Source organism: Phocoena phocoena, chromosome 11 (genome assembly GCF_963924675.1).
Source record: "Phocoena phocoena chromosome 11, mPhoPho1.1, whole genome shotgun sequence".
Classification (NCBI taxonomy): domain Eukaryota; kingdom Metazoa; phylum Chordata; class Mammalia; order Artiodactyla; family Phocoenidae; genus Phocoena; species Phocoena phocoena.
In genome coordinates this window covers 21394492-21409571 of record NC_089229.1, presented here as the reverse complement: position 1 = coordinate 21409571, position 15080 = coordinate 21394492, and the positions used below count along the sequence as shown (strand labels likewise).

Sequence of the window (15080 nt, the reverse complement as noted above, 5' to 3'; positions counted from 1 at the left end):
CAGCAGAGATTGGAACAACACTGTAAATCAACTACACTTCAATAAATAAAGGTAATAATAAAATATGGAAAGAGAATGCAGTGCCAAAACTGGCCTGAACGCTTACAAAAAGTAATCAGACAGAAAGTCTGAGTGTGGGGCAGAGAATACTCCTCTATATTAAAAGAGACTAAAAAGACCTAACCACCAAACATGTGAACCTTGCCTCCTGAACTGAAATAAAAATGCTGTAAAGACATTCTTGAGACCAGTAGGGATGACACGACTGACTGGCTGTTTATTTCCTTGGATTTGATGTGGTGCTCTAATGGTGTAGAGTGGGGTCTCTCAGCCTCAACACTTAGGAGACAGAAAATTAATTCTCTCTTCTGGGACTTTAGCAGCATTTCTGGCCCCTGCCCACTAGGTGTCAGGAGCACCACACCCGTTCAGGAGCAATAACCTGAAAACTCAGTGCTGGTTTAGAATTAGGAATGAAGGTTGCATCACATCATGAATTTACTAAAGAAACACCTTAAAATGGTTAAATGGTGAATTTTATGTTACGTGAATTTTTTTCAATAAAAAATGTAATTAAAAAAAAAAAGAGAACGCATAGGGCTTCCCTGGTGGCGAAGTGGTTAAGAATCCGTCTGCCAATGCAGGGGAAATGGGTTCGAGCCCTGGTCCGGGAAGATCCCACATGCCAGGGAGCAACTAAGCCCGTGCGCCACAACTACTGAGCCTGCCCTCTAGAGCCCCCGAGCCACAACTACTGAGCCCGCGTGCCACAACTACTGAAGCCTGCGCACCTAGAGCTGTGCTTGACAACAAGAGAAGCCACCACAAAGAGAAGCCAGAGCACCGCAATGAAGAGTAGCCCCCACTCGCCGCAACTAGAGAAAGCCCGTGTGCAGCAATGAAGACCCAACACAGCCAAAAATTAATTAATTAATTTAAAAAATATTATACTTAACATTAAGTACACAAAATAAACTCTTTAAGTCCTTCAGTGAATTGATCAAAACATCCTCATTATCAAAAGAGCCTTCATACTTCATTAATTAAATTAGACTATGACGCCTAACCCATTAAAGAGTAGATAAAGCTAATTACTATTTTCAAATAGCTGACTATAAGTTTTAAAACTCACTCATGCAACATCAGAAAGAACTGGTTATAGCTTTATTTCATTGCCAAACCTTATATACTAGAAGACATTCTAAGAGCATTGCATGAGCCTGTAGCTACATGGTAAAAAAAAACAAAAAAAAAAAACCAAACAAACATGAAGTCGGTGCCTGACAAAAAGAAGAAGAATCAGAAAATATTCTCAAAGTATCTTTATGTGGGGCATAGTAAGTGCTTGCATCTACAGAAAGAAAAAAAAAATGGGGAATAAAAGAATTACCTGAGGGCAGGAAATTCAGACAAAAGGTCCCTACTGGTGGTGAAAGCAAGTAGTCAGTTGCCAGGGTTTCTTAGACTCCTCTGGTACTCATTTGGGTGATTATGAAATTCACAGCACACCAATCTCCACCACAGCCAGCAGGGATCGCTGCAGGGAATGGGTACACAGGGGACACAGAAGGGAGCAAGTTTAAGGGAAGGAAGAGGAAAGGAATGATATGATAAAAATATTTAGCTCTGATGCACTTTAAAGAAAATACAGTTGTATTTCACACTGGATTAACTAAAGGTAAATGCTGCTTAAATTCTAAGATAAATTAATCATTTATGATTTTCTTCATTCTCTCTACCACTGGTAGCACTACTACTCTATTAAATCAGTATTTTAAAATATTTATATTAAAAATAATAGTTAACAAAAATGAGATAGCTATATTGTACAAAAGTTATACAAAGACTGAACTGTACAATTCAACATTAAATGAAACCAATTAGCACAAGCACTCTAAAAGACAAGCAACCTATAAATACAAATTGTCAAAATTTTAACTGCCGTAAGGCCCAGTTAAAACTATAATCCTCATTTCATTTCATAGAGAATACTAAAAAGAGTAAAGTTACCTATGAAAAATAACCCACAAAACCAAGAGATCCAGCAATAAACTACATCTATATACTCAAAAGTAAATTGGAGAACTAAAGTATTAGAAAAAAGTTTTAATTTAAACTTTTTGGATATAAATCAACTTTTCATGTTTCTGAACAACTACTATGTACCACAGTACTGTGGCAGATGCTAAAGATACAATGGTGAATAACACAAGCATAGTTACTGCACTCAGAATTCAAAGCCTATCAGGGTTATTCTACCCTTAAAGAGATGACAGTCTATGGAACTAATAAACATGAAGCTTTTGTTTTAATAAATAGACAACAGTAGAGGAAAACAACACGATGCTATGATAGCAGTGGCAAAAAGGAGCCAGAGATTCCTCTCTTAATGGTATTTTTGGGTAGAAAAAGAGTACATTATACATATAGCTAAAATGAAGTCTTAAAGGATAGACTAATATAGAGATTCAAAATTTACACACAACATTCTCTTTGGCTGGAAGAAGTCTCGAAATAAGTCAGTGAATTATGAGACAGATCAATAGTAAGTCCAATGCCTGAAAAAAAACCCAAACAATAAATTACCATATCCTGAGTCAAATTTGCTCAGCTCTTAATTTTGCTTTAATAACTTGGTCTTGATATGATAACTACTCATATTTCACTCGTGGAAATAGTCATAAAGCCTTTCACTTGTAACTTATGTTCAATGTGAGCTAATACCAACTTGTAAATACCAATATTTAATAAATATTAAATTACTCATCCTAAGTAACATAATATGCAGACTTTAAAACATATAAACTGATAAGATAAGATCAACTTACTAAGGAAACGTTTAGACTGGAAACTGCAGTATTAAGGCAAAGGGCAATATTGCAAAAAAGTGATATTGCAAAAAAATTATGCAAGTAAAAAGAAATAAATGGAGAAATTGTCCTTCCCCAACTTTAAAGAATCGCTGAGTCAAAAGACTATGTTTCCCAAGCTTCAAAGGACTGCAGAGTCAAAGTATTCCCAAGTAATAAAAGAATCTCCTAAGGGATATTGCAGGAGGATGATAAAACACCATAAAAGAGTAATAAGGGAAATGCCAAAAACTAAAAGAAAAGCAAACTGTTAGGTGGGAACAACAGCCTGAACAGGTAGTATAGAATAATCAAATTATAAGGGTGCTGGATCAGTGACTTAACCACTCAACACTACCTGTTAAACCTTGGGAAAGTCAAAAACCTCAATGTTTTAATAACCTCCTTCTAGGAGACAGGAACAAATACCTTCTGATTCTAGGATTATAATATTACAACATCCAATGGACCAAGCATCCAATCTCCGTTTCACCTGACGTTTTCAAATCAATCTCCTAAAAGTAACTTTTCCAAGAACCAATATCTTGGTTATAGTTGTAAATTAATGTGAAAGAAATGGGCACCTTGCTCAATTTCAGATGCTTCTACATAGTGTACGTAATAGAAAAAAGGAAAAATCCACCCCCTAAAATTCAACTCACAATTCACTTTTCTGTAATTATCCATTGCTTAAGCCAAAGGATAACCACACACAAAAAACACTGACATTGTTGTTGCCCGACTATAAGAGATGCAGTCTAAATTAGCTTACAAATAAAAGGGATCTCCAGTAAGATACTTAATAGGCATCCAAATTAATGTATCCAGAGCCAACTTCCCGATCTTCTTCTATAAGCCTGCTCCTCCTGCATATCTTCTCCAGCTTAATTAGCAGCAACTCCATCTTGTCAGTTGCTTATGTCAAAGTCATCCATAACTGTTCTCTTTCTCAATGCACATCTTATCAGCAAATCCTGAGGCTCTGCCTTCAAAACACATCTAGAACCTATGTATCCCAACAACTCTACTGCATCCACGTAGCTCCAAGCCAATATTTTTCTCATCGGGATAGTTATCACTTTTCATTGGGCTCCTTCTTCTGCCCTTGCCCTCCTATTATTTATTTCCCACTTGATCAATGGCTCAAAGCCTTCCAGTGGCTTCCAATCTCACTCAGGGTAAAAGCCAAAGTCACTACAAGGTCCCACAAGATCTGGCCCTTGTCTTCTCTTTGATCTCATCTTCCTCTACTCACCTCACTTCACCTATATCGGAGGCCTCGATATATTTGCCAAAAAATGACAAGTAAGCTTCCACTTCTGGATCTTTGCATTTGTTCCCACCCCCACTTTCAGGTCTCTTCTCAAATAACATCTTCTCAATTAAGCCTCCTCCATCACTAGATTTAAAATTGCAAACTCTGTCCCCGCCTCCTTGCACTTCCTACCCCCTTTCTGTGTTATTTTTTTCAACAGCACTTACCACAAATTGATATAATGTACTTCACTTATTCATTTAATTACTCTCAGCCTTCTCTGATTAAAATGTAAACTCCATCGAGGGCAGGGATTTTTGCCCAGCACTATGGACCAGTACCTGGTACAAAGTAGCACTCAGTAAATATTTGCTAAATAAACAACTAGTATATATAGCATTATTGGAGTAAATCAGCATTATTGGAGATTATTTTTAAAACAATACAATTTAAGTAACCAAACATTACTTCAAAAAATCCCCAAACTTATAAAAGTAAATTTATTTATAATCCTAAAAGGTAATATTTAACTCACTCTTCTCCCAGTTGCCTCATCCAAGTAAACCAAATCTCACAAATTTGATATGGCAGTACAGTTCTAGAAATAGGTTACATTTAGTGATCCTATTCATGCTTCTTATGCCAGAACAGGAATCACTGAAATTTTCCAAGAGCTGAGACCATGTATCTCTAATGCCCAGTTCTCAATAACCTGGTACATATAAACTCTCAAAAATTATTTATTGAACTTTAAAAGTGAAAAATGTAAATAATTAGCCTGTCAATAATTATATGAAATTATAATTTTAGAAAATAATTTCTTTTTTTTAAAGCTTTTTATTTTAAAAATATTTATTTTATTTATTTATTTTTGGCTGCAGTGGGTCTTCGTTGCTGCGCACGGGCTTTCTCTAGTTGCGGCGAGTGGGGGCTACTCTTCATTGCGGTACGCAGGCTTCTCATTGCGGTAGCTTCTCTTGTCGAGGAGCACGGGCTCTAGGCGCATGGGCTTCAGTACTTGCAGCACGTGGGCTCAGTAGCTGTGGCTCACCGGCTCTAGGGCACCATCTCAGTAGTTGTGGCGCACGGGCTTAGTTGCCAGACCGGGATCGGACCCGTGTGCCCTGCATTGGCAGGCGGATTCTTAACCACTGCGCCACCAGGGAAGTCCTGAGAAAGTAATTTCCAACAGTCTAAATAATCTATGTTGTATTTCTTTTTAAGAATGTCTGATACAAGAAGAATTATAGACCCAGTGGTATTCATCTCCAATTACATACACCTTAACTTCTCTTCAGCAATGCACTTCCATGGCCTTTTCTGATACTTTGCCCTAAACTAGGCTTACTCTAAAATCTTTTTTTTTTTTTTTTTTTTTTTTTTTGCATTACCTGGGCCTCTCACTGTTGTGGCCTCTCCCGTTGCGGAGCACAGTCTCCGGATGCGCAGGCTCAGCGGCCGTGGCTCACGGGCCTAGCCGCTTCGCGGCACGTGAGATCTTCCCGGACGGGAGCACGGGAGCACGAACCCGCGTCCTAAAATCTTAAACTTTAACATATATGACACTTTCAGACAAAACATCTAATCCTTCCAGTTTTCTCATTTGTTCTTCTCAACTGCTCTTCTAGTAGATAAAATTTCCAATCTTTTGAGGGTTTTTTTCCTTTTCTCCCCAGGCTATCATCGGCTGCCCCACCCCCCTTCTGTCCTTATACAGCCTAAGCCATCCCAATCAATACACTGTGAAGCACTGGAAACTCACTTCACTTTGCCATTCAGTCACAAGATCATGCAAGCCCTCAACCCTTCCTAATCTCCTTAACAAATATTCCAAATATTTAACAATCTTCTCAGGCCACCCTCCCTTTCTACTTGTTCCTTCCCCTTTATTTAGGGAGCATGTCTTGTTGAGACTGTCAAGTAGTTTCTCTTACCTAGATCCTTGGTGCTGACCTGTATCCAAGCCCTTCCCAAGTCTGTTTCTCTAACTTTCCCATAACCTCTGTGGTACACTGATATCCTTCTACATTACTTTTCTACTTAAGTTAATCAGAACCCCTCTAGAGACTCTATGTTTCCACCCCAGACAACAGCTCCTGAACCCTGGACTCCAAACCAAACTGATAACCATGCACCTTTAGTGATCAGGTCCCTCTTTTGTCAGGAACTCTTTATTAGCAGTCACCTCCTGGGATGAAGTTCAATTTCAATTTCCTTGACATAGCAAATGAGGCCCTCTGAAATCTAATTAAGTTCAGTGCCTATTAAAGACACCAAATGGAGCAGCAAAGCCTGACTCAAAATAGTTCTCCCCATGACCATATTTTTGCTCTATAACCCTTTGCCATTGTTAATTGATCCATGGATAAACAGAACTGGGCCAAACAGATTTTCTCTCCCAGGAATCTGAAACTTGACAGGAGATCAGATTGGGAGTTATGAGAGATGGGACAGCACCCTAAAGCAGTGGTTCTCAACCAGGAGCAATTTTGCCTTCCAGGGGACATTTGGCAACATCTGGAGACATTTTTTCATTGTCAGGACTGTGGGAGTGCTATTGGCATCTAGCGGGTAGAGACCAGAGATGCTGCTAAACATCCTACAATGCAGAGAGCAGCCCTTTACAACAAAGAATTGTCTTGTCCAAATGTCAATAGTGCTAAGGTTCAAGCACGCTTCCAGTTAGGCCCTAGGAGTTGTCTAGTTTCAGATTCTGTAACCCACCCCAAGAGCTTTCTGTTACATTTCCTTTTTCAGCCTAAGTTAAACAGAACAGGTTTCTGTTGTCTGCAGACAATATAATCTCAACTGGCATAGTACCCTAGTTTAATAATCTGACATACATGTGTATACTTTAAACCAGTTTCTCAACCTCAAAACTATTGACACATAGGCCAAATAATTCTTTCTGTGGGGGACTGGGCTGTGTACTGTAGGATGTTTAGCAGCGTCCCTGGCCTCTACCCACTAGTCACCGCCCCACCCCTACCCCTGCCAAGTTGTGAGAATCAGAAACGTCTCCAGACATTGCCAAATGTCCCCTGAGAGGTAAAAACACCCATATTTGATAACTACTACTTAAAACTATACAAAGACTGTACCCAGGTGTGGTGTATGTCTGTCCTGCCAAACCCCCAGTAAACCTTGTGCCCAGCATAATATGCCTTGAGCCAAAGGAATAGTGGGGAGCATTTGTATCTAAATCTTCCCCACCCCTTTTCAGGTCCTGGCTTAAATGTACCCCATCTTCGAGCTTCTATTCCCCCCCTCTGCCTTTGCTGGAGCATGCATGTACACATACCACAGTAACAGGTAATGAGGCCTTGAGCTGAAAGGTAGCTCCTGCTCTTATTTCTTTTCTTACACTTGTTCTGACTTTTCTTTAGAAGTTTCCATTTCCTTCTGAAAAAAATACTCTCCTAGAGAAGCCTCCAAAACATATTTTATGCTGATGATGGTATGAAAGATCAGGGTAAATTCTCCTTCAAAGGCTTTTCCTGTTTCACTTCTCTTAAAATGCAACTACTCCAACCCCCATATCCAACACACACACACACACACACACACACACACACACACACAAACACACACACAAACTCTCCCTCTTCAGTACTGTTTTCATTAACAATGAAAGAGATGCTTGGAATACAAACTAAACAATTAGGCAGGGAACAAATATATAGATTTACACTTCTCAAATAGTTCAGCGTTTGCTTAAAGCATTTGTTAATCTCTTAAGAATAATTCCTCTTTCATACTTTTCCAATACACCAGTTTCTTAAGCCCCTGTGTCTAAGTAAACCTGGTTTTAACCTTCCAATTTCACCATACTTCAATCTCAAGGCTCAGAGTTAGCACTCTCTTTCTCCTGTTGCTTCCTAGATAGTCTTCCTTACTGGAAGACCCCTTATATAAAGGGTCATTTTCCTAGTCCTTCCTTTCCAGGACACCGGCACCACATTTATTCAATGATTCAATTGCCCATTATTCCCTAAAACCACAGGAAAATAGGTCATGCCCAATATCTGCAATAATATTGGTGGCTTATAGTCTTGCCTTAGTTAAAAAAAAACAGCAATGTGAGGGAAAGTCAGTTCATTGTTGTCATTCATGCATTCATTCAAAAAATAGTCGTTGAGTGCCTACATTATTCTAGACTCCAAAAAACAAACAACAACAAAAATCCCTATCCTCATGGAATTTACATACAGTGGAGAAGACAAACGAACTGCAAATAAATAAGTATATATTATGACTGATGAGAATGAGCGCTACAGAGAAGAGTATGGTCAGGTAAGGCCTCCGTTAAGAAGGTGCCATGAGTTCCATTCACTGGCCATAAGAAAGGTATTGGAAGGTAATATGTTCTAAGTATTTCCTATCAAACTGTGTTCCAGATGATTAGATCAGTATAGTGACATCTTCATTACTGAATAACCTGTAAAATTAAGCTTGACCCAGGTAATTTCAAAAGTTCATTCCTATTTGAGTAACTATAATTTATCACAACATCCACCTTGTTTATTCTACTGTCATCCTTTATGTTTATAAATAATTGTATTTTTCTTAGGAGATGACAAATGACAGCAACAGCAGTAAGATTAATATTTTAACCAAGAATATGAATTTGATGCTCTTCAGTTCATCTGACTTAAGGAAGTTTTGAAATGTGAAATAACTGAAAACTCAAGTGCTTCAAAAACTCATGTCAAAAAAATCATTGTTATTTACAACACAGCTATTGAAAATCATACAGATTAAAAAGTAATCCTCGAGAGTAGCACTGACATATACACACTACAAGATGTAAAAGAGATAGCTAGTGGGAAGCAGCCGCATAGACAGGAAGATCAGCTCGGTGCTTTGTAACCACCTAGAGGGGTGGGATAGGGAGGGTGGGAGGGAGATGCAAGAGGGAGGGGATATGGGGATATACGTATACGTATAGCTAATTCACTTTGTTATACAGCAGAAACCAACACACCATTGTAAAGCAATTATATTCCAATAAAGATGTTTAAAAAATAAAACAAACAAACAAAAAAGTAATCCTCAAGGCTCAATTCTGAATGTGTCTATTTTGTGAAGTTAGCCATTACCTTTACAACTAATTTTTAAGAGTCCTTCCAAACTGGAGTTCTACAAGAGAATTAAACTCTAATGCCCTAAGGCACTCAATGACTGAACAAACTTTTCTCCTATGCATCTAGAATGGAACTAGCTAAGTACTATCATCCTAGGGAGAGTGAGAAAATAGAAATTCAAATCATTTTCTATAGGTCTGAATTTTCTTGTAGGAACTGAGTATGAGAAAGGCTGGAGGACATCTGATAAGTCAGATCTTACTTAAATCATAAAAAATAATAATAAAGATAAAATCTTCCAAAGTGAGATAATTCATTATTGGACTATACAGACAATTTTAAACGAAACTTTCCAATTAGTGATAATGTTAAGAAATGTAGATTCATAAATGCTGCTATAATTTGTTACTTTAAAAAAATATCTTATTCAATGTTATAAGTGAGAAAAATATTTGCTGAATCACAGAAATAATTATTTTGTTCCCTAATATATAACCTGTGGTATACAACGATTTGGAAAATCAAGAATTGTCTGTATTACGAAAGTATATTATCACACCCAAGTGTTTTCCTAAAATCAGTTAAAATTAATCATTAACTTACAGACAAATAACAGAGAAAAGGGTCATAGCTAGGCAGTTTGAATTCGCTGTTAACAACTTGCAAACAAGATCCTACATTTAGCCTGTGTCTTGAGACAAATATGGAGAAGTCAGGGGCAGAAACAAACTGCCAGCTTTACTGAGTCATGATTCCGACTAAAACCGCGTTACGAAATGGAAAGAATGACAAGTCTTGGGTTTATTACCACAGATGTTGGCTCCCTAAATGTATGGGTCTTAGATTAAAATAAAGCAAAAAAAAAAAAAAACCCAAAAAAACTGCTTTGTACGAATGATGTGGGGCTAAAAGGACTCCAGAAAGAACTCGCCAAAGCTGGTAACTCTGATTATTTACCTAAAACAAATCCTAACTGTGCAAACAGGCACACCCTCTAATGCATTAGACTGGGAACGGCGAGGTAAGGTGAATTCAGAACAACAACAAGGTTAACATTTCAGTGAGAAAACAATTCTCAGCCCTAACAGTCCACACTGCGCCAGACGCCCTCGGTTAACGGAACCACTCAGCTCCGAATGGAGGCGAGCAGACACCGGGCACCTGGGTGACAAACCATCTGCAGCCTCCGCGCAGGACCGCCCGAGAGGGGTCCTCCAAACGCCCCCAGACGCCGTGTCGGCAACGATCCCAGTCCGCAGCCTCCCCCGGCAGCCCAACACGCTCCTCCGCGAGCCAGCCGGGAGAGAGAACCCGTCCAGGGGCGAACCCATCCAGGGACGAACCCGTCCGGGGGCGAACCCGTCAGGGGACTGACTCGTGAGGCCAGTCTTGTGCGCCGCAGGCGACGGGAGATCCGGGGCAGCGACCTCTGCCCGGACTGGAGCGGGGAGCCCGAAGGTCGCCTCCCGCTCGGCTGCCAGTCCCCGCCGCCCCCGAAGCCGCAGGTTGCCTGTGATAACCGACTAGGGCGGAAGCGGACTAGCGCCCACGCCCGAGGCTCTGACTGACCTGGAGAGGTGCTTCAGGATCTGTTTCTTGATGAGCCCAGCCATGATGCCGAACCGGGGGGCGCCGCGATCTCTCTCCGTTCCTCACTGCCTCCTCTCTTCGTGGCCGTCTCCTCTTTGTCTGGGTTAACCCGGCCGGAGGAGAGGCGCGTGAGCACTCACGCCCGGGACAGACCTGAGCCCCCTGCCGAGGCCACATCCGCCACCGCTGCCGCCAAGGACCGGGAGCATTCCTCTCAGGTAGCCGCGGCCACCGCCGGCGCCATCTTGGCTGCAGCATCACCTAAGAGATCTGAGGGCGGGCCGGAGCGGGGCGGGCTCGAAGCGGGGCGGGCTCGGGGTGGGGCGGGGCAACGCAGGCTCCGGACAGGCTCTTGCTGCCCCGCCTCCCTCGCTGGGACTAGCGCGCTAGTGTCCCTGACACTGTTGGATGCTCAGACTCCCAACCCCAGAAGCTTCTTGGGTTTTAGACCTCTGTCCCCGTCTCCGTCACTGAGTTCTTCATACACATCTTCTCTTTTTCATTTCCCTGTCAGAATTTGCTCCACAAACGGCTCTAATTGCTTTGCTTTCTTTACCTACTCAGCTTTCTTCATATTCTTGCCTCAGTGTCTTATCCTTTACTTAGATATTCTGCTTTTCCCCCGGCTAAATGCTGTAATTTGATGTTTCCTCTAGAAATTCTAAGAGAAGTAAAAGTTGATAATGTGTTTTAATAGAACCCAGGACCTGGGAATTAGAAGGCCTAAATTTAACTCCTGGCTCTAGTATTTTCTAGCTGTGTTAAGCTGGAGAAAATAATTTACGTACTTTTAGCTTCAGTTTAATCTTCTATACAATAGATTAATAATATCAGCCTTACCCAACTCACTAGGTTGTTGTATCTAAAGAAATAAGGATTTAAAATTTCATTTAAAAATTTCTATGTGGGCTTCCCTGGTGGCACAGTGGTTGAGAGTCCGCCTGCCGATGCAGGGGACACGGGTTCGTGCCCCAGTCCAGGAAGATCCCACAAGCCGCGGAGCGGCTGGGCCCGTGAGCCATGGCCGCTGAGCCTGCGCGTCCGGAGCCTGTGCTCCGCAACGGGAGAGGCCACAACAGTGAGAGGCCTGCGTACCACACACACACACAAAAAATTCTATGTAAAGGAAGGAAATTGTTGAAATAGCAGGGAGAACTATTACAGCTCTGCACCTTCACCCCACCCAGCCCCAAACCAACATTTTACAGAGGTGAAAATGACCACTCTGTTTACAGAGGTGACATCTAAAAGTGGGGGAGGGGAGAATAACACTACCTCTGAGGGATGTGTCAGAAAATGCTGTGGGTGTCTATGGGGATGGCCAGGGGATAGTTTACACATATAGTCCAACACCTGACCCTTTTCAAGCAAGGGAAAGGAGATATATGTGGATTGACTGTTTACTCACTTAACATTTATAATGTACTATAAATGAGGCACTATTCAAGTAACTAGGTAGCCTAAACAAACAAAACCTGTTCCTGCCATCAAAGAGTTAACAGCCTCAGAGGGAAGCTAAATTCCTAATGCTAGGACCTTGAGCTCTATCATTACACTCTTGTTCAAAGCCTTGCTCCACCATTTTGTAGCTGTGTAAACTTGGGCAGGTTATTTCACTCTCAGCCTCAGTTACCTCATCTATTGGAGATAATAGTACCTAACACAATTTTGTGAGGATTAAATGAGATTATGCATATATAGTGTTGAACAAAGTGCCTAGCATATGTAAAGCTCTTAATAATGCTATTATTATCCTTAGCATAATTGAAAATAGAAGCAAAGTGCTATGAAAACATAAGAGATGGAGTGATTCTATCTTGTTTAGCCAGAGATGGATTTACAGTGGAGATATTATTTCAAAGGTGAGAATGTCAGTTTAAAGTTAAACGGACTGGCCCTGAAGTCAGACTTGGATTGGAAACTTTGCTCTGTGGATTTTTAGCTATGTGGTTGTTGTGAGGATTAAGCTAACGAAGTTTAAGTACTTAGAGAATGCCAGACACAACTGTGGTTTAAATTTACATTTTTGTTAATTGGTATTTAATTCTCAAAGTATGATTTTCAAAAAGTTAAAAATGTGACTGTCATACAAATATATAATGAATGTGCATCAAAGATTTGTTAACTCATATTGGCAAGAACCAACAAGATAGGGTATAAAGTTAGTTCACTCATTAATGTGACTTAAATCTGTTGCACATGTTCATTATGTATTTATATCAGAGTGATATTTTTAACTTTTAAAATTACACATTCTCAAAATATACATGTATTTGAAAAGTAATAGTTACATGCTTGAGATTCTTTGTACTAAAACCTGGGAGGGGAGAGTGCATGGTGTGAAGGTCAATAGAGTCAGGGCTTTTACTGAACAGTCTGTGCTGAAACTGGCTTATACTGGCTCATGAGAACCAGTTGTGCACATATCTTCTCAACTCTGTGTTCTGGTGTTTGGTGAGTTCAGGAAAGCTTGAAAACAGCCATTGTGACAGTATTTTCACCACAGAAAATGGTAAACACTACAAATCAGGACTTTTTTCTTGGAGATCCGGTTGTTAAATATTTACCAACACAGTGTAGGATGGGTTGAAGGGGGATGAGATTGCAAATGTATGGACATTATTTCATAGGCAGTGTCAAGTCTTGGGAGACTTCTATGGTGACTGAATTTGGGGAAGATGATCAGATTTCTGATTTAGAAAAATAGTCTGATAACCGTACTGGCAGTACAGAGGACAGATCATGAGAAGAGAATGGAGACAGGAGCCTTGAGAAGGCGGCAGCATTACTATTTTTGGTGAGAGATAAGGCAGTATCAGTAAAGGTAAATAAACAAAAAAGGACAAATTCCAGAGATTAATACAAGGATTGGAGTTGAAGTTTACTGAGGTTTTTAGTTTGGGGCACCGGGTAGATATTGGGGCACACCACTAATTGAGACAAGTAATATAGGTGAAACAAGCAGTTTTGGAGATAAAATTGTTTTGGATTTGTTACCTTTAAGGTTATCTCAGGACCCCTGGATAGAAACATTCAGGTTGCAGTTGGGGGTAGAAATTCTTCTTTAGGATTTATTGGTATTCAATGATAGCTGAAGCCAAGAACAAAAATGATCTTGATCCAGGATCAGGTAAATATGAAGGAAAGCAAAAAGGGAAGCTTTCTGAAAGAGCCTATTTTAAAAGATGAGAGGTGAATAGAAATGATGGTTACTCTGTGATGTAAGACTGATAAAATATTTTTTACATGGGGGATCCTATCAATTTAATATTGTTAGAGAAAATAGAATGACTAAAATTGGACATAACTAACTTTGGACTTTCAATGACTTTTTGATACAAAGGAATATAGACACCAATAGAGTGCCTAACTTAAAGGAGTTTGCCATGGCAAAGGTAACAGAATGATCACATGATAAAAGGATGATGATGATGATAATTACTAACAGATACTTGACTTTTATCATTTACTCTTCATAAAATAATTCTGCAAGGGGGGATTATTATAGTATTCCATTTTACAGATGAGGAAGCTAAGATGTAGAGAGGTTAACTAACCTGTCCAAAAGGTTTGGTGTAAAGAGGTTAACAAACCTGTCCATTTTACAGATGAGGAAGCTAAGGTGTAGAGAGGTTAACTAACCTGTCCAAAACATGTAGTTAGCCAGGATTTGACCCAGGAGTTTGAATGCAGAGACTGCACTCTTAACTACTATCTTTGATTTCAATAATAGGACCTACTTCATAAATTGTAAAGATTAAATTAGTAAATATACATAAAGCTCTTAGAACAATTTAACCACACGCATTAAGCCCTGTGTAAGTATTAACCCTTATCTTTATCGCCCAAGGTTACACAGCCATTTTGTGGCAGAGTCCGGATTCCAACCTAAAATTCGTTCTCTTAACCATTACGATATAGACAAGTGAGCCCAAGACATTAAGGGAACACATAGGAGGAACACCTAATTTCAGGAAGGGGAAAGGAGGAGTGTGTCAGAAGTCTAGAAGCTTTTTGAGATAAATAAGACACAAAACTCCGTGCAGAAGAACAAGCAGACAGGGAAGACTGTGAGTTAAAAAAGCGAGGCGGTTGACGTGTTCCGTGTTTGTAACAGGGTGGTTGGATCCAACAGTCAGAATGGCAGTGGCGGGCAATAAAGCTGAAGAGTCTTCATGTCCAATTCCGTGCTGCGTATGACTTTGCAATTTATTCTTCAAAAGACGTTACTGTCTGAACAATACTATTCGAACACACACACACCCACAACCTTCCCCCCCAACCCCCCCACAAAGATGGTTC

At 40.2% G+C, this 15080-nt stretch overlaps 1 protein-coding gene across 1 annotated transcript in view; it reads right to left on the bottom strand.

Moving 5' to 3' along the window:
• Positions 1-11037, bottom strand: part of BLTP3B (bridge-like lipid transfer protein family member 3B) — a 100824-nt gene extending 89787 nt beyond the window's left edge. Inside the window, exon 1 of the mRNA XM_065887279.1 lies at positions 10758-11037. Coding sequence (XP_065743351.1) covers positions 10758-10801 — 44 coding nt within the window. The 5' untranslated portion in view covers positions 10802-11037. The remainder of the gene's footprint in view (positions 1-10757) is intronic.
• Positions 11038-15080: the final 4043 nt, after the last annotated feature.